The sequence below is a fragment of the Elgaria multicarinata genome, chromosome 3, assembly GCF_023053635.1.
Source record: "Elgaria multicarinata webbii isolate HBS135686 ecotype San Diego chromosome 3, rElgMul1.1.pri, whole genome shotgun sequence".
Lineage (NCBI taxonomy): Eukaryota > Metazoa > Chordata > Lepidosauria > Squamata > Anguidae > Elgaria > Elgaria multicarinata.
In genome coordinates this window covers 140,959,096-140,982,110 of record NC_086173.1, presented here as the reverse complement: position 1 = coordinate 140,982,110, position 23,015 = coordinate 140,959,096, and the positions used below count along the sequence as shown (strand labels likewise).

The 23,015-nt window shown below is 43.0% G+C and overlaps 1 protein-coding gene across 1 annotated transcript in view; it reads right to left on the bottom strand.

Annotated features, from left to right (window-relative positions):
• The window catches only part of FHIT (fragile histidine triad diadenosine triphosphatase), an 866,513-nt gene that overhangs the window by 266,685 nt on the left and 576,813 nt on the right, over positions 1-23,015 (bottom strand). Inside the window, exons 3-4 of the mRNA XM_063123429.1 lie at positions 6,523-6,668; positions 3,165-3,194 (exon numbers count right to left, since the gene is read on the bottom strand). Coding sequence (XP_062979499.1) covers positions 3,165-3,194; positions 6,523-6,668 — 176 coding nt within the window. The remainder of the gene's footprint in view (positions 1-3,164; positions 3,195-6,522; positions 6,669-23,015) is intronic.

Sequence of the window (23,015 nt, the reverse complement as noted above, 5' to 3'; positions counted from 1 at the left end):
TCCACCAGCCCCAGCTAGCATCTGACAGTTGCAGTCTGAAACATCTGGAGCACACCATGTTGGGGAAGGCATTATCTCAGCAGTAGGAAGTCAGTTGTGATGCGGGTGTCATTCACTTGGGTTCTGTTTAAAACTGATGAGTGAGGTGAGGAAAGGGATTAGGAAGGAGGCAATAGAACTGGGGGTTCATGGAACAAGGCAAGGGGGTCTGTCCCTTTGCACTCAAATGCCTACATTGGGACTGCAATATTTGTTTGGATACAGTAGTGCAATAAAGTAAGATTTGGGGGGGGGCATCCATCAATCCAAAAGCCATCCATCAGTCACTAGCCTGATAGCAGTAGACATCACGGGACAAATTTGGCAAAAGAGTAGATTAGATAGGGAGGAGTAAAATCAGGGTGAAGACTGGGAAGAGCTGGAGGTGGACCATAAAGAAAGACATTTCATTGCTGGATGTTCTTTGTAAGATTTGTCAATCACCCAAGGTGTAATAAATGTCTTCTTGTTCATTGTTTCCCTTTGCACAGATTTCTTCCTGCATACTTGTCAGCTATTCTCAGGTGACAATAGAAAGTATATCACAAATAAAGTCAATGTAGAAAACAGAAAGGAAGAGAATGGCTTCCATTTGCTATTGTCAATTGTTAACAATAACTGAAAAGAGATCCTAATCAACCCCCAAGAGGCATTTTAACTGAGCAATCCTATGCTCACATTATGTTGCAAAATGCCACTGATAGGCTGGTGGAACAGCTGCCATATCTGATTCAGGGCCAGCCTTGGAGGGGAGATGAAAAACAAACAACTGGGAAATTAAAAAATAAAAATGGCATAAAGGCAAACAAGCCCTGCCCCCCCACACACCTAAAATGCTGCCATAGCCCACCAATCAGGTGCTGGTGCTGGAACTCAGAATCATGGGGACATGCCAGCCAGCCACATAACATGCCACAGCACAGCCACTCCATCAACCCAGGAGTGCAGCCAGCAATAACTCTGTGACTACGAGTCCCCAAGCATCCCTAGATAATAGTTTGAATCTCCTCATAATCTACACCAAGCAGAATACAGCACTATGAAAGTGGTATGAAAGTGGTTTATAAGAGGCAGGAGCCACACCAAGCAGGACATAGCACTATGAAAGCAGGATATAGTGGTATGGAAGAGGTATATGGTATGTGTCATTGGGCCCCAACAGTTCTCAGTGCACTTCAATGCAGCTATAAAGCAGTAATGTGGCTCCTGCCTCTAACATACTGCTTTCATAGTGCTGTGTAGGTGTAGATCTGCCTGAAGTATTTCTGTACCACCTTTTAGTCGAAACTCTCAAAATTCAAACATTTCACCCCTCAGAACTTTACAATTCAAAAACTTGAAAGCAGAGCAACACAAATAGGAGCATGAGCAGTAATCAACTCATAAACACTAAGGCTGTTTCTACACCTGCCTTTTTTCCAGGGATTGTCCCGGGATCATCCCTGTGCATGCAAATGACACACAGGGGATCCCGGGAGCAGGCAAGGACGATCCGTCCATTTTCCTGGGATAATCCTTAGGTGTAGAAAGGGCCTAAGAGAATGCTAAGCCAAATAAAAGTACCTTCACTGCTCACCAAAGGAAAGATAGCCATGGGGGCGCCAGGATCTACACTACTGCGGATAACAGTTTATAATGGTTATGACAACTGTTCAGGCCCAGGACACATTACATATACCATTTTCATAACGTTTTTAAAGTGTTATATCCTGCTTGGTGTAGATTGGGCCCTAGTATCTTACAACACTTCAAACACAAGCACAAATCCAGCTGCTTGGTGGTAATTTATTTATTTATTTATTATTGCATTTTTATAACGCCCAATAGCCGAAGCATTTGAATTAGAGCAAAAGTCCTTTCTACCTAGTGTACTCAGAAATTAGGGTAAGAGGAGGATTTGGGTCAGGGAAGGAAGTTGTTTGTTCCTGGAGAAAGGCAAGCATGGATAGAGAGACATTTAGCAGAACTCAAGATGGCACCATGACATTGAAATTAGCAATAGGTTCAGAAGGATGGAGAAAAGGAAGTACTGCTTTATATAATATGTAATGCACAACACACAATTCGCACAACGTAGAATTCATTGACGCAGAAGTGGCAACAGCCACTAAAAGAATAAAAATAAAAACCAGGATTGTACAGACACATGGAGGATGAGTCTGTGGGTAGAACCTCCAGAGACGCTGTAGCTCTGAGGACACATAGCAGAAGAAGACAACCGTCTTCTTGACCTGCTTATGGGGTATCCAGAGGCATCTGGTTTGCAACTGTGAGAAAGAGAATGATGAAATAGCTTGTCTGATCCACTAGTAGGCAGAAGTTAGATCGGGATCTACTGATAGATCTCTGGGTGAATTGCATTAGATTGGCAAGGATTTCTGACTACGTTATTTCACATTAGCAACAACAATATGATTTCCTCCATGCCCTACATTATACTGCTGAAATAGAGAACTCTTGAGGCAACAAGGAGTGGATTTGGACATGGAAGGACTGGCAGGCGCAGAATAATTAAATTCTACATGTGTGCCTTTTCCACCAAGTTCCTGTTGGTGCATTATGGGATTCTAGTAAGTAAATTAAACAAAAAAATCCTGCCCACCCCAGGTCGGATCCAGCAGGGCTCTTTTTACATTCTTAAGATTTTAGCTGACTGAATTTGTTTTAAATTTAATATATGTAAATTCTTATGCTGTATTTCATGTTGTATTTTTTATACTGTATTTTCTTAATTTATGAATTGTTGTAAACCGCCGAGAGAGCTTTGACTAGAAAATAAAATACTACTAACTACAACTAATAATAAATCTCGAATGCCCACTGCGGTAGTCAGAGGCAGCTCCCTTCTCACAGACACAAGAGAAAGCAGAGCGCACGGTGGGACCATTCCATGGGCCAATGGTCAAGAGTTACTTTCTAGTTCTGGCTAGCGAGGAGGTGAGGTGTAACCATATTGCACCATTCCACTTCAATCAACATATTTACAGGCAAAGAGAAGGTTTGGGATCCCTCCAGCTTCAAGGATAAAATAGCAATGCAGCAATGTGCTGCAGCTGACTGGTTTTATTGGCTCTCATAATTGTCTCTTATTAATTTGTACTGTGCATAATAAAACAAGCACTCACCTTCACAGTCTGCCCAGCTTCAGGACCATCCTGTAGACAAGGAGAGGGGAGGGGAGAGGGGGGGAAAAGGAGAATGAGATAAGAGCAGCCAAGGAGGCTCCCCTGGGTATTCAAAAAATATTGCCCATTAATAATTTAAATCCAATTTCATTGTGCATTAATTTATAGCACTCTCATGGGTACAATTTGGCGCCAAAGCATTTGGGAACAGACACCTTGCTATTTCAGGTCCAGATCGAATAGGAAATGGTGGTCGGAAGAGGGAGAAATGCCAAGGCGTTGTGTTCCCTCAACCCTCCCCATCTCCGATCACAGATGTTCCCAATAATGTTGGCGCTTAGCAAGATTGATGGAGGCTATTTATAAAAGACAAGGTAGCTGTTGGCAGACACGGTATGGGACAGTGGCCTTCCCTGCACAATCTGGCTTTAACAAAATGTCTGAGGGCCAGCAGTGGCCAGTGGATCCAGGTTGTTCAAGGTTGCAGCTCAGAAACTGTCACCAGGAAATCTGCCCCCTTTTGAGCTTGCTGGGGTTCCACAGCACGCCTGACTCGGCTTGCATTAGTGAGCTGAGCCACAATCCCCCCGCCCCCCTGGCCATAATCCAGAAACGTTTTCAATTTTATTTTAAAAAAATGCAGAAATTGACATCTGCACATATGGCGCCTGCCATTTGCGCAAATGTTTATTTCTGCAAATAAAATATATATACAGAAAATCCTCTGGCTGGCCCAACTTGCTTCGGATGGAGTTGGGCCAGCTGGTGGAAGACGAGCTGAAATCCAGGGGGCTGAGCCAATGCAAGTTCATCAAGCCCCACCTCACAACCAGATTTCTCTGACAGCCTTACGTAGGGATGCCATCCCAGTGGCAAGAGGGGAAATTGGAAATTTGTAGGGAGGCAAAAATCATTGCAAGTTTTAAAAACTTTCTTTTAGGGCTCTTCTACACCAAGCAGGATATTTCACTCTGAAAGCGGTATGAAAGTGGTATATAAAAGGCAGGAGCTACACTAAGGCCACAGCTAGACCTAAGGTTTATCCTGGGATCATCCAGGGTTCGCCCCAGCCTGAGCACTGGATCTCCTGTGTGTCACCTAGGTGAACAGGTTTGACCCCAGGACAATCCAGGGATAAACCTTAGGCCTAGCTATGGTCTAACTGCTTTATAGCAGTATTGAAGTGCCCTGACAACTGTTGGGGCCCATTGACACATACCATATACCGCTTTCATACAACTTTCATAGTGTTATATCCTGCTTGGTGTAGATGTGTCATGGGCTCCAAAAGTTGTCAGTGCACTTCAGTACCACTATAAAGCAGTTGTGTAGATCCTGCAATACACTTCAATACTGCTATAAAGCAGTAGTGTGGCTCTTGCCTTTTTATACCGCTTTCATAGTGGAATATCCTGCTTGGTGTAGATGAGCCCTTAGATGAACTCAGGATTAAACTGAACTTATGAAAGTGTTTTAATGACGCCCTGTTCAGTTGTTCATCTGCTCTGTTCAGTCATCCACATACCTCATCCCTGACATCCACTTGTTTATTTTAATATATTCACTTATTCAAGTATTTTTTATCCCAACTTTCAGCCCCTCGTGTTCAAGGGTAGTGTGTGCAAGGAGACAGTGAATGTACACCTGAAGGCACATGGACTCCTACATGTGCAAACCCATGCCCTCCGTTTTCTAGGATAGTAGATCATAGATATGGAAGTTATGCACATAGGCTCAGCCTCGATTACCACTCTCTATGCATCCACTGAACACCTGAGAGGAAGTGGCTGAGACTAATGGTGGCAGAGATGTTGGAGACATGACGGGGGCCATTTAGTACTTGCAGGTAGGGATGTTGGAGAAATTTGAAATGGATTTAAATGATTTTGGATTTCTATGAATCCCACCTGTGGATTCTGCAGCAGGTGGGCTTTTTCCAATTTGCCCAGATTTCACAGATTTGTGGAGCATTTTTTTAAAAAACTTCCTAGAACTGTATGCAGGTTTAGTTGTAAAAAAATATGAAAGTTGCTGGAAAATGCATGAATATATATGCCACTTTTTATAAAAAAACCACCCACATTTTATACATCTGTGATCTCTCTTCAGCCTCTGATGTGTAGAAATATGCACACACTGCTCATTGACTGTATGCTGAGCTAAAAAAAAGTATTACATGCTAATGAAAGTTATGTAAACTGCAGTGGTCTGTTCTGTGGAGTTTTCTGAAGGGGAAAAAATCAGAATCCATCAAAGAGCTGATGATGGGGCGAAAGAAGCCTGACAATTTACAAAACACAGATGGGACAGATTTAAGACAATCATTACATCTCTACTTACAGGTTGTGTGTGTGGGCAGAGCTACTTGAGGCACTTCAGTCACCTTGGAGGATGGAAGCTACAAGGTGTACTGGAGTCAGAATGACGTTGGATTGCCCTCTGATCAAATATTCAGCAGGGATGGGTGAGGCCTGTGAGACTCTCCTTAAATTAATTTGGGATTTTTTCTGGAAAAACCTGTGGAATTTCATGAGCCAATTGGAGGTCTCAGAAAAGCATTGCCCTGTTCCCACTCATCCCAAAGCAACGCCCCCAAACACTCAACCTTCCCTTCCTTCATCCATTGGGGAGTGTGAGGAGACCAGTAGTGATGCAATGGAAGAGGTAGCCTTTTCCCCCTTCTTCTCACCCTATCTCTGACCTCTTTGTTGCCAGAACTAAGTGAGAGAGAATGGTAGATTGTAGTTCTTCCGATAATAGAGAGGATGAGGAAAAGCCAGCAATGAGGGAAGGGAAGGAGAAGTGAGGACAGGGGCCAGTAGAAGCCAGAAGTTCCTTTCTGAGAATATCCACGCAATAGTGGACAGTCAGGGCTTGGAAAATTTACTTCTTGTTTTGAGGCTGGTTTTCTGGGCCCCTGAAGTTCATTTACGAGCCTAGTTCAAAAGTACTACTTGTATTCACTGACAAAAGGATGGCTAATGGGACACAGCACAGTGTAGGCCCAAACCAAGTGCAAAATCAAGTGTGAATGCATCTCTTCCAACTCCTCAAAGCCATCTCTCTAGATTTGTATTGAAATCAATGATGCATTCTTCATCATCTTATGGTGTTTGCAGTATAGTCCCAGAACACACCAAATTAATTAGTCAGTTCCACCACCCCCCTCACTTAGGCCAGCTTTAATATTGACTTTCTGTTGACTTGTTGCTATAGTGAATCTCATCACACGTAGGAGATTACAGATCATATGTCCCATTCTTTCATTGTAGGACTTGCCTTTTTCTCACTGGATTATAGGAGAAAGCAAAAGGCTTCTTCTGACGCTAAAGAAAGCATAGTAGAAGTGTTTACTAACCTGAACTGAAATGGTGAGTGACGTTCCACCAAAATGTTGCTCCACCACATTTCCAACCAGTTGTGTGGTGTGAAATAAATCGGCCACTTCTTCAGGCAACAGGTCACGGAAACGTTCCACGGCACGCAGCGGGCAAATGAGAACATCTGATTTGCGTCAAGTTAAGGTACAATTGCAAATTCAGGTAACCTATCATGAAGACTTTATATCTAGTTCCACAAAGATATGCAGCCCAGAGACTGTTGTTCAACTGGACTTTGGATAGGCCAAAATTAGGGCAACAACAATGAAAAGGTTTGAAAGGAAAGGAAGAGAGAAAAAAGTACACTATAAATAACACTCTGATATTATGCCAGTCAATTGGAACATTTCTCTTGCTTTAATTCAGGAGCCACAGTTTGCTTCTAAGAATGTCATATTGTACCATCTCAAGACCTTCAATTTATCTCAAAATTCTTAACTCTACAGCAGTTATAGAGAATTTTCTTACTGTATATCCACCACCACCACTACAATCATCAGTGTCACATAAACAATCCCATACTCACAAGTTCTGTGATCTTGATGGGAACATGGGAGGAAGACTGGGAGACCAGGACGCTATGGAAAGAAGAGGGTCTATGCATTAATTGTCTAAATATTCTGGACAAGGAATCCATTTCAAACTTCTCAGATCACTTAAATGACATGGATAGTGCAGTCCTATGCATAACTAACTTTGCAGAAATAGGTCCCATCAAGTTCAGCAGGATTTACTCCTAGGTAAGAAGCAATACTTAGAATTGCAGCCCACCTGAGCCTGAAAAATAAGCTTTTGGGCATATTTGCCCTGCTCTATCTGTGATCAGTGCCTGAGGTTTGGACAACAAATATACATGACCTCTTAAAGGACAGTTGAAAAAACTCACTGCATGAACATGTACATAATGTTGAGAATAACTTCTTGGATAGCCAAGTGTTATGAGCAGGATAAATTCATATTTTGAACCCGTTAATTAAGAACACTGGTGGCACCATTCATGACACCTTTGTCCATCCCTATATATTGCATAGCAATGGACAAATCTGTCAATTTTGGTTTCTCCCAATTTCCCATTTTCTCACTCTTAAATTCCGTTCATCCCAAATGCTGAGATTTTTTACCGAAAAAAGCTTGCATGAAAATTTGTATTCCTTTTCAAATGCAATTTTACCTAATATACACTTTTTTTGCAAGCATAATATAATGCATTTTAAAGACCTTTTCATTTATCTATGTATTTTTGTGTGCACTTTTGACGAGTATATGCATTTTTGTACACTTTTCAGTTGGAGAATTCCATTACACAATTTAGAGAAATGCTAATTTTAAAGGACAACTGAATTCAGATCATGTACTGGTCCGAAAGAGCAAAATTTGGTAAGTTCACATTAAAATGCAAACCAAACAATTCCCCCCCCCCCATCATTATTACAGTGGGCCTGTTCAGACAACTCGCTAAGCCATAGTTAGGCCACTAACCCTTTTGCAGCAAATGGTGATTGAGTGCATTTAAACTGTGGTTATGTAGCCACCATGGTTAGGAATGGTCCACACAACACAGGAAGTCCTGGGCCGGATCTACACTATTGCTAAGCGCTTTAAAGCAGTAGTGTAGATCCGGCCATGGTTCACATGACACGCTAAGCCATAATGTTTAGCTCAGAATGCTTAACTACCATGGCTTAGCATGTTATCTGAACAGGGTTACAATTTCCAGAGCTAGAGGTGGAATTTCAGTGAGCTTAAGCAGGTTCAGCTCTGTATTGGGTTGAGGACAATAATTTTATTGGCATAATTGGTTTAGGTTACAAATGATATGTTTGGGTAATACAAATTGAGTTTCTGGGTTGTACTGCTGCTGTTGATTTCTAATCTGGAGCAGAGAATTCAAGGGCCCTCATTGCACAATTAGGAATTTTTGATATGTTACTTCAAGTACCATTATTTGGAGTATCTGTAACAATGTTCTCTTTACAGAACACTATATGCCTACCTAGATGCAAGTCCCAATGAGTTCAGTGGAATTTACTCCCAGGTAAATCTATATAGGATTACAGTATTAAAGAACAATCTTATACATGTCTACTCAGATGTAAGTCCCATTGAATTCAATGGGGCTTACTCCTAGGCTAGTGGGTAGAACTACAGCCTTAGGTGACAATCCTATATCTGCTTTCCTGAGAGTAAGCTCCAGTGAACTCACTAGGATTTACTTTTGAGTAGGTTCATATGGGATCGCTCTTTCAGTGATTTAAAATGCCATTTAAGCCTGCTATGTACACTTTCCATGGAGTAAGACCCATTAAACACAACAAGACTTACTTCTGAGTAAACATGTATAGGAATTCTCTGTATAGTATTTGGGACAGATGGATATATATTTGTTTAGCCTAAGAGGTATTAGGAAACAATCAGTTTATTTTCTGATGGGATTTCTTATTTTTTTGGTTCTGTGAGGTTATTCCTCTGCCTGGAGCAAACGGAGCTGTAGGGTTTAATAAAGCTCCAGTCATTTACTTGCTAGTATTTCCAGCATGCGGTAGAAAGTGCCTTCATAAATGATGCCATTGGTTGAACCAAGAGCCCAAGGGGAAAGCAGGAAAGTTGCAGTGCTGATTTTCATACCAGGAATAAAGGAATGGGGAAACTAATTAATTTTGCTCATAAAAAGGGGAAATTCATGTCAACCCTAAAAAACAGGAAGAGACACATTTGTTTAATCCAAGTTCATTTTTCAAAAGGAAAGACAGGAAGACTTTACCTCAGGGTGTCTGACACTTAAGTAGATAATTACCCTTCTTCTTCAGCACTGCTTTATTATTATGGGTCAGTGAACCATTTATAAATGAAGAATATATTTCCACTTACCTCTAGCAAATTTTTGCCTAAGATTGAGTTTTCTTTCCTTTCTTTCTTTTCTTTCTTTCTTTTTTCTTTTTGTATAAAAAGGCCTTTCAGAGTTATATCCCACTCCCCTTCTTAGATCCTATATTAAAATCTCAAGTAGCGACAAGAGTAATTTTTACCCATTTCAAACTGTATATTGCACTTGGAACCTTTGGAGGAAATATGATAGAAAGTTAACTTGTTTCTTAGAGGTGCACAAATCAGGCCGAACTCAGCTGCCCACTTGGGACTAAATCCTATTGTAGGGCGACCATATTGAAAGGAGGGCAGGGCTCCTGTATTTTTAACAGATGTATAGAAAAGGGAATTTCAGCAGGTGGCATTTGTATGCATGCAGCACCGGGGGAAATTCCCTCTTTATCACCACAGTTAAAGCTGCAGGAGACCTGCCCTCTTTTGTACCTGGTTATGCTAGACCAAATTAAAACCTGCACCCAAATAAAGTACTAAAAGCACTAAAAAGGGGGGGGGGGGGAATCTTACATATTTCTTAAAATGCTTAGGAGAATAGAAAAGGTCTTCACCTGGTAAGGAAAAGACCACGAGAAAGATCTTGGAATTGTTGTAGATCACAAGCTGAATATGAGCCAACAGTGCGATATGGCTGCAAGAAAGTCAAATGCTATTTGGGGCTGCATTAATAGAAGTATAGCTTCCAAATCATGTGAGGTACTGGTTCCTCTCTATTCGGCCCTGGTTAGGCCTCATCTAGAGTATTGCGTCCAGTTCTGGGCTCCACAATTCAAGAAGGACGCAGACAAGCTGGAGCGTGTTCAGAAGAGGGCAACCAGGATGATCAGGGGTCTGGAAACAAAGCCCTATGAAGAGAGACTGAAAGAACTGGGCATGGTTAGCCTGGAGAAGATAAGATTGAGGGGAGACATGATAGCACTCTTCAAATACTTAAAAGGTTGTCACACAGAGAAGGGCCAGGATCTCTTCTCGATCCTCCCAGACTGCAGGACACGGAATAACGGGCTCAAGTTAAAGGAAGCCAGATTCCGGCTGGACATCAGGAAAAACTTCCTGACTGTTAGAGCAGTGCGACGGTGGAATCAGCTACCTAGGGAGGTTGTGGGCTCTCCCACACTAGAGGCATTCAAGAGGCAGCTGGACAACCATCTGTCAGGGATGCTTTAGGGTGGATTCCTGCATTGAGCAGGGGGTTGGACTTGATGGCCTTGTAGGCCCCTTCCAACTCTGCTATTCTATGATTCTATGATTTAGGTGCCAGGCAGCCTCTCTGGGGAGAGCATTCTACAAACTTGGTGCTCTCTTACAGTCACCTGTCCAGGTAGGTAAAAATGGGAGGAGACAATTTAAAGCTGCAACCATGGTTTCAGTCCTTGCTGTAGGTTCCCATCAGATTCTCAGGGTGAGACAAGCGAGAGAGATCCCTCAGAACTGTGACTTTCTCCAATTAAAATTAGACAAGCAACAATATTTCCCATTGTGCTCAGTTTGCCCTTTCTTGTACTGGAGAATGGTCAGAGTTCAGGATAACCAAGTTTAATGCAATTTAAAATGACTGGTGAGGTGGGAGGGAGGATTCCAGTGAAAACTAGATCAGGCCAATAAAATTGCTAAAGATTTTTGGAAAATCACTGAAAAACATTGGAAGGGAAAAACCTTGTCCTGCTTTGAAAAGGAAAAAAAGGGGGGGTAGGAGGAAAAGAAGAACATACCCTTAGCCTCAACTATAATTAGGATTGAAATGCTGTATTGCACTCCTTTTGTAGCAGACAGATTGGTGCGGACTCATCTGTCCATCAACTGTCCAATATAAAAGACAGGTAGTACAGACAAAAAGTGGGTCTAATAGCCTAGCAACATAGGCTTAAGTTAAAACTACAAAACACACGCACACGGGAACGAGTTCCAACGTTGGGGCAACACTGAGGGCATGTCTACACCAGCCCTATATCCCGGGATTGTCCTGGGATTGTTCCTGTGCATCAAAATGCCGCACAGGGGACCCCAGGAGGAGGCAGGGATGATCCCTCCATTTTCCTGGGATAATCCTTAGGTGTAGAAAGGGCCTAGGTCTCCACGCATCAAATGACTGAAGGCAAATGGTCCCAAAGAAGGACCTCCAAGGAAGTTATCAATTGTAGGTAGTTGGGCAGGCTCATGTATCAGTAGTCTTGAATCCAGTTCCATTATCATGTCATACACATTTTTAACAGGCAATTAATGCATCCACATCTGTTTAATGACTCAACAACTCACATTCTCCCAATAATATTCATACAGTATAGCAGGCTAAAAGTACAGGCACATAGCTTCTATGCCCTCCCATAGTCCATGGCCACTCTTCTAGAATTCTCTCTGGGTTCTTAGGGAGTATTATGCTATTTGCAGAACACCCATATTAATAGAAAGGATCTGTAGTGGTTGCAGAAGTCATCACTACAACTGGGATAACACAAGATTAATTAGACCTAAGCCCACCTTGACAGACGTTTATGAGCTTATTTTAGAGGGTTTACTTTATGCAAATGCCACAGCCTCCCTCAGTAAATATTCCACTGACCAATTACTTCAATACTCAGAATGATTGTCTTGATTATTTTTCTCTTCATTATTTTCTACACAGCCAAAGCGCTTTCTGTAGTCTTCCTCTTCCCAATTTGGACAGGCCTAGTTGCTTGTCCAACTAGGCATCTAAGGCCCCTCCATCATCATAGGCCCATTTCTCATATTACTTTAAAAGGGGGGGTACCATTTTATGAGCTTAGGAAGAAAATCCCCCATCCTTCCTCCTCATCAGACCATAGGGATGTCTGAGAATTTTATTTTTGTGAGCATGCCCCATTTGGGGTTCTGAATGTGAGTATGAGCACATATCTGCCAAAATTCATCTTGTTCCAGATTCCCAGTTCTGGACTGAGTTCATCTCATTCCTGATTCCCAGTTCAATTTGTGCAAATTTTGCCATTGGACTGAATCAGCCCTGCTTTAGTCTATGGGGAAATTTGTGCAAATTTGGGGGACCTTACACAAATTTCCTGTTTAATCATTTCTCAATTTTTGCAAGTTTCCTGTTCATGCAGAGCAAGCAGTAATCACAAATGGGAATGGGAATCAGAGATGAGATGAGGGAGGAGAAGTCATTCAGAGAATCTGGCAATCATGAACATCACTCATTTGCCCATCCCTATGAATCCTCAGAAGTATCTATAGTTCTAGATGTTACATTTAAAACAACAACAATGAATGCTCTGAAGACACACTGCTTTTGAATTCATGCTATTTAATCAGTGTCAATGTCAGGCAGTTAATCTTGTTTATTTGGCTTCATTCATTTAACTGCATAGCGTGCCATTCTTCCGTGGAACCTAAGGCAGTATATATCACACACACACACACACACACACACACACACACACCCTGGGATCCAGACCTCTTATTCTCTGACTTACACCAGTCTTCAAAACTTTATGTGAAGACCAAGGGCATGGCTAGATGGGGCAATATCCAGGGGATCGCCACAAGATCATCCCTGTGTGCCCACATGATGCACACAGGATCCCAGGGGATGGGAGGGATGATCCCTCTTTTTTCCCAGGATATAGTCCTGCCCTTCTATTCTGAGTTTTCCCGCAGTCCTGGGATGCTCCTGAGACCACAGGACGTGTGGCCAGGCATCCTGTTTTTGTCCCGGCTCCTTGCGACTAACTGTGAGGAGCCAGGACCATCGGGATGGGGGGCGGGAATGGGTATATATTCACAGTGGAGCACTCCTGCACTCTTTTCTGATAAAAAAAAACCCCACCAAAATGGCGGGTGCGACATCCTCTTCCTCCCGGGACTTCGGGCGCTGCATCTAGACACCCTGCGGCGATCCCGGAAGCATGTAAGTCCAGGATCATCCCACCTCCCTCCCACTACACCGTATGGTCTAGACATGCTCCAAATGCATTGCCATCATTATGCAATAATGTTTATAGAATGATGTTACTATCTTCAACAAAATAGGAGTTTCAATGAAAAAGGGCCTATTCATTCAGGGGCACAGATGGTTGAGACAAAGATAAAGTGTTCAAGTGCTGCAGGATCCTGAAAGAGGAAAACCTGGAGTTTAATTGGGACACAATTCATTTTAAATGTTCCACAGCATGAAGACCTGCCTGCAGCTGAGAGCAAGTTTGGTCCTGTTGTCAGAGTGTTGGACTGGGACTCCAAAGATCTGGGTTCTAGTCCCCTCTTGGCCATGAAGCTCACCGAGTGAGTTTGGGCCAGTCCCTGTCTCGCAGGGCTTTGCTAGACCTACCTGTTAATCTGGTGGGGAGTAGGGGCGAGCCCGCGCTTCAGCTAGCGTGGGCCATCACTCCAGTCTACACATGACATGCGACGGGGTAAGGGAAAGCCCCGTTGCATCTGACATTTTTTTTAACTTAAAGGGGCCATGTGCGCAGGAGCGCACCAACGACAAGATAGGTCTTTTTAAAAAAAGGTTCCCCGCTCCCCCTGCCCCCGATTACCCCCGCAATGTCCAATGCCCCCCCGCCCACCACCTGCTCGCTCGCCATGTCCGATGCCCCCTCCGCCCCCCCAGCCACAATCTCCGATCCCCCCTGGGCCGCGATCTCCCCACCCTGGCTCTGCTCTTCCCCCCATCTCTCTCCCCCCCCCTGTGATTTCCCCCACAACCCGATTGGCACAGCGCTCTTATGGAGTGCTGTGCCCAGTGCATGGCTTCTCCCGGCTACTCATGAGTAAGCCACATAGCTGGGAAAAGCCATGGAACCGGCTAGACCTTCCGCAGTCCTTGGCTCAGCCAGGGGCTGCAGAAATACCAGGCCACAACCAGTGCCGGTTATTACCTGTGAGGGAGGTTAGACCGGGGCCGTTGCTAGATGAGGGTTTAGCCCAGGCTGACCCTGGGATCCCCTGTGCGTCATCTGGATGCACAGGGGTGAGCCCGGGTATCAGCCCGGCCTAAACCCTCATCTAGCAACGGCCCCGGTCTAACCTCCCTCACAGGTTCATTGTGAAGATAAAATGGAGAGGTGGAGGATCATATTCACTGCCATCAGGTCCTTGGAAGTAATGCAGAATATATAATCTTAAACTCACTCATCTGGGAGAATGTCCTATTGATCCAAGCCTATATACGTCTACATCTGCAAGCATATACATGTCTACCTCTGAGTATATATATATATATAGGCTTGCACTGCACATGATTCTCTTTGATTAAGGTCCCCCCACCCCCTGCAGCATTCAAACCTTATAGTCATATTTATTCAATATTCAACATTGTTCAAAATAGCACAAATCCCTCTCTCTTGACCATGTACTCTACACGTATCTGAAGTGTATTCCTTTGCATTTTTAGTGGGGAGGTTCTGGGATTGTTTTTTAAATAAGAGCTTCTAAGAAAAGGAAAAGAAAAGAAAGCTGTGGAAGGGAAAACTAAAATGCTTTATAGGTAGTGACATCCTGACAGTGCACAGAACAGGTTCTCTTTCACAGGGGCCAGTGAGGTAACTCTTTCTTAGCATGGCAAATCACTTGATGTGTATAAACCTTAAGAAGTGGCAGGATAAGACAAAATGGTTGATCTTTTGCCAGACAAATCAAGAAGGTTACCTTGCCTCTTTCTGATCCCTGAAGCTCTTTCAGAAAGTGTTAGCCCCTCTTCAGAAGAACTCTTTTCACCCTTGTCTTCAACAAATTTCAATGACATGGTAGTGTACTTCTCAGTATGACCAAGAAGTCATACTGGCTGCCTGTTAGTTACCGAGCCACATACAAGGTTATGCTGTTCTCCTACAAAGGCCTTAACAACTTGAGACCAACATACCTAGCAGACCGCCTTCTTTATATACACCCAGGGGACAACTACGCTCCTCAGAGGAAGCCCTACCGGCCATTCTGAGACAAACGAAACACCGCCATGAAGAACCACGGTGGCGGCCTTCTCTGTGGCGGCACCCACCGTCTGGAAGACCCTCCCTCATGCAGTTTGGGAGGTGGAGAAAGCAACATCTTTTAAACAGCTCCTGAAGACATACCTTCTTACACAGGCTTTCTCTGGATTTTAACTTAGCTGGTTTTATATTGCCTTTTTAACTTTTAATGTTTAAAATGTATCTATTCTTGTTATATTTTATGGTTTTTAATTGTGCACTGCCCAGAGAGCTTCAGTTGATGCGCAGTATAAAAATGTAATTAAATAAATAAATAAATAAATAAATAAGTCTGTACATTTCCAGGGAGGCCCCACATGCTCTCTCTTGCTATATGTCAAAGACAACATCTCAGCAATTCAACTTCCTGCCCAGCTCCGTACACACCCAGCTACAAGCGACACATAACCCTTCCCCACCAAGAATGGCATCAGTACTTGGCATTGTTGGGCAGAGGCTGGGGCCCTGGACTATGGGAGGGCCACTGCTGAAGCTTATCCTATTGTACCCCTGGTATAGACTGCCTTGATTTCCGCAAATGGACAGAAAGGGGGACTGAGTAAATACTTTAACAAAGGAGAATGTGGTGCCCTGGCCTAACCCTGCAAATGTCCCACTCTCCCACCACTCTACCTCCACACTGTTCCATCTCCCCCTTCCTCCTGAGCTGCTTCTGCCCATTTTGAGAAGCTTGGAGGTATTTGGACGGATCTTTCATCTCTCTGAATGCACACCGCATGTTTTGTTATTGCCTTCAAGAGCACATTTGCTCTCATTTGCATTTCAGTCTGTGATCATCTCTTCTGGCTGAATGTATACCACCTATTACAGAATGACTCTCAGCAAGAGACCTCTTCTGGCAGAGATTAAGACTGTGCTCATCCTTAAGGCCTCATAGCTTCCTTTATAGTGTGTTTGAATGGCAGGATTAATACTTCGTTTCATGCACACAGAGGCTGCACAACCTGCTACAATGCTTGCTAAGGGATAGGGTTGCAATTCTTTTCTATGAGGACAGATGTATGCAAGATGCCGCCCAGCAGGCAAGGTATTCTCAATGACAATAGCTTTTTTGTTTGTTTGTTTCTTGAACAACTCCTCCCCAAATCAACACGGAAACAAGTACAGATGGACAGTTCAGTCTATTTCTGGTCAAATACACTTTTGCATGTCTTTCCCCTCACCCCCAGACTTTGCATGCCTTTCTTTTAAAAATAAATAAAAACAAACCCTATTTTTAAACACAATAAAAAAATCACATTTTAAAACTTTCCATGAATGCTTCCCCAATCCCTTACAATATATTCATTTTTCTTCTTTTTTTTTCTTTTTTAAATCAATTTTTTATTGTTTCATAAACATACATGACATAAAAGCATTACATAAAGACATTACATCTAAGGAAAATGAACACAAGGTAAGGAAAAGGAAAAAAAGAAAAGGAAAAAGAAAAGAAAAGAAAAGAAAAAAGAAAAGAAAAAGGGAAATATATAAACCAAGGTTAAGGTATGTTTTTGGCTCTCTACACATCAGAGATGTGAATTATATTCTCTCCTTGTTTAATACATGAAACACAATAATCAAATTCATTTCTTTCTTCTAAGTTAACTATATCTCATACAATGAATCAAAGACAAATACATCATTTTTCTCTGTTTCTTGCAAAAAATCTATCAGAGGTTTCCATTCAGAATATATTCATTTTTCAATGTACGTTCTGTCAAATGATGCCTTTCTAAATGTGTTCTATCTTTAAAAAAAATATTGGATGGTATCCAATAAGTGTTGTGCGTGCATGGCCAGCCCCACCGGGCCTTGGTCAAATGTATTTAAATAAGGGGCACTGCACAAAAATACTGGTTTCTGGAAGGGGCAGGTCACGTCTTTTCCAGAAATCAGCATTTCTGCACAAATTGGGACTTGTCCCAAGAAGCACTGTATCGCAGCCATGTGTGGACCTGGGCTGGCTGGGCTGACCGCGTGTGCACTGCCCCTATTGGATACAACCCATTAACACTTGCAATTTAACTGCATTTGATGCTTTTCTCCAGCCAAAAGCTGTATTGCCTCCATTTTTAAAATCGGCCGTAGCTAGACCTAAGGTTTATCCCAGGATTGTCCAGGGGTCAAACCTGTTCATCTAAGTGCCACACAGGGCATCCAGCGCTCAGGCAGGGACGAACCCTGGATGATCCTGGGATAAACTTTAGGTCTAGCTACGGCCTAAGACTGGACAAAGATACCTCCCAGGAAATCAGTGAGGACAATATGTCTTGTTTCATTACAAAAGAAAAAACAAAACCTATTCTTAAAAAAAAAGAAAAGAATACCACACAGGCCAAAAGGATGATCTCACAGTGGGCTGAGGGATACAATCGCTTGTTTACTTACTAACTAAATAAATAAATTCTGCTGTTTTAGACTATTCAACCACACACAAAGTACTTCCCTTGCTTTATTTTGTCTCCTAATCTCCTCTGCCTCTTCTTGGTATTCATAAGAAAAAAATCATTAAGATTAATCAAATTATCTTAACATCAGCAATCTTGATATAGCAGCTTTGTGCATGTTTACATGAATACAAAAAGCAGGATTTAAGCAGGGAGAGTGAGAATTACCCATTCCAGCGGAACAAAAAGAAATCAATATAAATCTCCGACAGAGATTTGGGTGTGCTATGCTGATAAAGTTGATGCTTTCAACCTACACCAGGCAGACTTTATTTTACAGCCTTTGCACAAACCATTATTTAATACAACCAGTCCCAAAGCCATGCAGAAGTTGCCTAGAAATCATTTGGACAGCCCAATCCCCCAAAGCTGCTCATGCAAGGCACTGGGTTCCATCAGAACAGACAGGTGTGATGGGAGATGGGCTACATTATGCTCAGGAAGATAGAAATGGAATGAAGGGGCAAGTTTCAATCCATAGTCATTGGCCAGCGCTGCTGAGGGAGGCCAGAACTCAGCTAGACTTCAGCAAGATCAAAGAGGTGATCAGAATGGCCCAGAGGTTGGAACTAAGGTCCTCTGGAAGAGGAAAGTTTCTGCTCACAGAAGGTCTCCCCACCCAATTTAGTGGGTTTCTTCCTCAGCCCCCCACCCACAGCTCACCCCTTTCATCAGGGTCTCCTGAATCTCTATGCAGTGTTTTCAGGAGGAGGAGAAGTCCAGTTCTGCCAGCACAGTTGATCCAGCTTAAACCTGTATTCAAACTCAGGAATGGGAGGCAATTACCCAGAAGAAGTAAAAAAAAGTTGGAAATCCAGGCAGGAGAACAAGGGACAGGATTCACTTCTTGCCCAGGGGCTCAGATTCTCTGCTGTTTTGAGCACTTTGACTCCAAACTATCCATTTTGTCTGGGAAAGGTAGGCTAAAATGGCCAAGAGAAGTAATCAAAGTCACAGCATACACTGGCTGTCCTCCATTAATGAGGGACTCTCATTCTGACAAGGAGTGTGAGACCACTAGAATATGCAGATGCTTTACCCTCTGCCAGGTTCCTAATGCAGTCAGGTCATCCAAGGTGTGCTCATTTTAATGGCCAACTTAAGAGTCCTGGTGAAGAAAATATGATAGATACATGAAGCATTGTCCAAACCACCAACAGCATGCATCAAGGTTGGAGACCTCCACTTAGGGATGCTGAAGAAATCCACAATGGATTTAAATGAATTCAAATTTCTATGAATGACCTGAGGATTCTCAACAGAACCATATTTTTCCAAGCTGCATGGATTCTGTGGATTTGCAGACCATTGGTTGTTGCTGTTGTTGTTGGTGGTGGTTTTTACTTGGAGGGGTGATTTGTGTAAGTTCACATTAGCGCAAATGCATATTTAAAAATATTTATTTATTTACAATATTTATATACCACTCCCCATTCAGAATTTCAGAGCAGGGGACAAAATAAAATAGAATAAAAACACATTAAAAGTACATTTTAAAAGAAACGAAGTGCAAAATAAACTGTGGCTAGTCGCTAATGGAAGGCTTCCTGGAACAACGATGTTTTTGGGAGGCACCGGAAGGAATACAAAGTTGGCGCCTGCCTGACCTCCAGAGGCAGGGAATTCCATAGGAGGGGGGCCACCACACTGAAGGCTCTTCCCCTGGTGGACTCCAATCGCACAATAGGTCCATGTATATCCATCAGGAGCATGCCCTCGGGTGACCTCAGTGACTGGGCAGGTTGATTAGGGGAGAAGGTATCCTGGTCCGAAGTTGTTTAGGGCTTTGTATACTAGTACAAGAACTTCAAACCTGGCCCAGTAGCAAATAGGCAGTCAGTGCAGTTCCCTCAGTAGAAGAGTTACATGCTGGAAAGAGGCTGTAGCCGAGCTGCAGCATTCTGCACTAGCTCCAGCTTCTGGAGCAGCTTTAAGGGCAGCCCCACATAGAGCACATTGCAGTAATCTAGTCTTGAGGTTACTAATGTGAAATTCTTGTACAAGAAATCTGATTCTGTCACTGAACTGCAAATGGCATGACAGATGCCTGACAATCCACAAACCAGAGGGGGAATGGATTTAATAACATCCAGACATCTCTACCTCCAGCCCAGTAATGCACATGTGCCTCCTTTTGCATTAAACACCTATGACAGGTCAACCAAAACCTATCTTCGTCATCTTCATCCATTCATCCCTCTTTTGATCTCATGTCTTTTATTTGTATAATTGGCTAATTAGGGTTACAGGGGATTTACAAGGGCTTTACTTACCCACATCTACCTTTGTTCTTCAAACTGAGTCAGCTTCTAACTCGAAGTAAACTGGGGGTGAGAAGTGAAGAGACTCCAGGCATATTCAAGTTGCCTCATCCTAGAGAAGGTCACTAAGGGACCACTCTTGCTATGCCCTTCGTCTTGGAACAGAGTTGCAACTCAACCCAGAGCAAACGCCTGAAGGATGGTGCAAGCACGCTCCCTTCTCTGTGGAATAGGTCAGCTCTGAGCTCTGGTTATCTTTTCCTTCACTGATTCCATTCTCTCTCTTCTATCACAGCTTGTACTTAATCTAGCATGTTTCTCATGTCGCTTCAGGCAACATATCATTTACATCTGAATTTATTCCCCTATCTGAGGAATAAGGAATATCTGGAATTTGGTCCCAGGTTTGTCTACCTGGCACCAATAATCCTCCCCTTCTCGTGGCTGGCCCAAGACATTTTGCAGCCTGAAGAAGGACAATAAATGGTGCCCTCCCGCTACAAACTCAAGCTGCACAGTAACCAAAGCCAGCCAAATTATTTTGGTACATGAGGCAGAAAATCCTATAAGCACTTTCCTTTCCAAATCCCTGGCAGTAGAAATACAATAACAACAAAGTAAACAACTATAACCTTTTATGACATCCAATATCTGCTATCGCTCACAATGCCTAATGGTAGGACTGCTCCTTCTCCTTATTTTGTATGATCCTCCTCCTCACTGTATCATAAGTAGAGATGGGTGAGAATCATAGTAGTGTTGGAAGGGGCCTATAAGGCCATCGAGTCCAACCCTGCTCATTGCAGGAATCCACCTTAAAGCATACATGACAGATGGCTGTCCAGCTACCTCTTGAATGCCTCTAGTGTGGGAGAGCCCATGACCTCCCTAGGTAACTGGTTCCATTGTCGTTCTGCTCTTACAGTCAGGAAGTTTTTTTCTGATGTCCAGCCAGAATCTGGCTTCTTGTAACTTGAGCCCATTATTCAGTGTCCTGCACTCTGGGATGATTGAGAAGAGATCCTGGCCCTCCTCTGTGTGACAACTTTTCAAGTACTTAGAATCATAGAATAGTAGAGTTGGAAGGGGCCTATTAGGCCATTGAGTCCAATCCCCTGCTCAGTGCAGGAATCCACCTTAAAGCATCCCTGACAGATGGTTGTACAGCTGCCTCTTGAATGCCTCTAGTATGGGAGAGCTCACCACTTCCCTGGGTAATTGGTTCCATTGTTGTATTGCTCTAACAGTCGGGAAGACTGCTATCATGTCTCCCCTCAGTCTTCTCTTCTCAAGACTAAACATACCCAGTTCTTTCAGTCTCTCTTCATAGGGCTTTGTTTCCAGACCCCTGATCATCCTGGTTGCCCTCCTCTGAACACGCTCCAGCTTGTCTGCGTCCATCTTGAATTGTGGAGCATAGAACTGGACGCAATACTCTAGATGAGGCCTAACCAGGGCCGAATACAGAGGAACTAGTACCTCACGTTATTTGGAAGCTATACTTCTATTAATGCAGCCCAAAATAACATTTGCTTTTTTTGCAGCCACATCACACTGTTGGCTCATATTCGGCTTGTGATCTACAACAATTCCAAGATCCTTCTCATTTGTAGTGTTGCTGACCCAAGTATCCCCCATCTTGTAACTGTGCATTTGGTTTCTATTCCCTAAATGTAGAACTTGGCATTTATCCCTATTAAATTTCATTCTGTTGTTTTCAGCCCAGCACTCCAGCCTATCAAGATCACTTTGAAGTTTGCTTCTGTCTTCCAGGATATTAGCTATCTCATGAAATTTTGTTTCATCTGCAAATTTGATAATCATTCCCTGCACGTCCTATATATAAATAAATAAACTATAAATAAACTATAAATAAAAAGGTTGAAGAGCAGTGGGCCCAGGACTGAGTCCTGCAGTAATTTGCTCATTATCTCCCCCCAGTTTGAGAAAGTACCATTGATAAGCACTCTTTGAGCCTGATTCTATAGCCAACTGTGGATCCACCTAATAGTTGTTCCACCTAGCCAACTTGTAGCTAGCTTGCTGATCAGAATGTCATGTGGTACTTTGCCCAAAGCTTTGCTGAAGTCAAGATATATTACGTCCACAGCATTCCCACAGTCCACAAGGGAGGCTACCCAATCAAAGAATGAGATCAGATTAGTCTGACAGGATTTGTTCTTGACAAATCCATGCTGGCTGCTTGTAATCACTGTATTGTTTTCAAGGTGCTTACAGAATGACTTCTTTATAATCTGCTCCAAAGTTTTCCCAGGGATGGATGTCAAACTAACTGCCTTGTAGTTCCCTGGTTCCTCATTTTTGGCCCTTTTGAAGATAGGGACAATATTAGCCCTCTTCCAGTTGTCCAGCACTTCACCCGTCCTCCATGATTTCCACAAAGATAATAGACAATGGTTCTAAGAGTTCTTCTGCCAGCTCCTTTATTACTCCATGATGCTGTTCAACAGGCTCTGGAGATTTGACCATTTGTTATCAGTCTCAAACTGCAATCCTCCCCCTTCAGCTTGTGCTTCATTTTTTCCAGGGAGATCATAGACGTGCTTTTGGGAGAAGACTGAGCCAAACTAGGAATTAAGTACGTCAACTTTTTCTTTGTCATCTGTTATCAATTTGCCACCCTCATGGTTCAACTGCTTAATGAGGATGGCAACATCAGCAACAAGATGGACAGCCATCTGTCAGATATGCTATAAGGTAGATTCCTGCAAATGAGCAGGGGGTTGGACTTGATGACCTTGTAGGCCCCTTCCAACTCTACGATTCTGTAATTCTATGATTTCAGTTCACTTTTGATGAGAATTTACCAATATTCACACATGTCTTCCTATTCAGGATGGAAAGAATTTGGGATTTTAAAATTTGGAAGTTTGGAGGGAACAAAACTGACAGATTAATCCATTCAGATCCAGGGCTT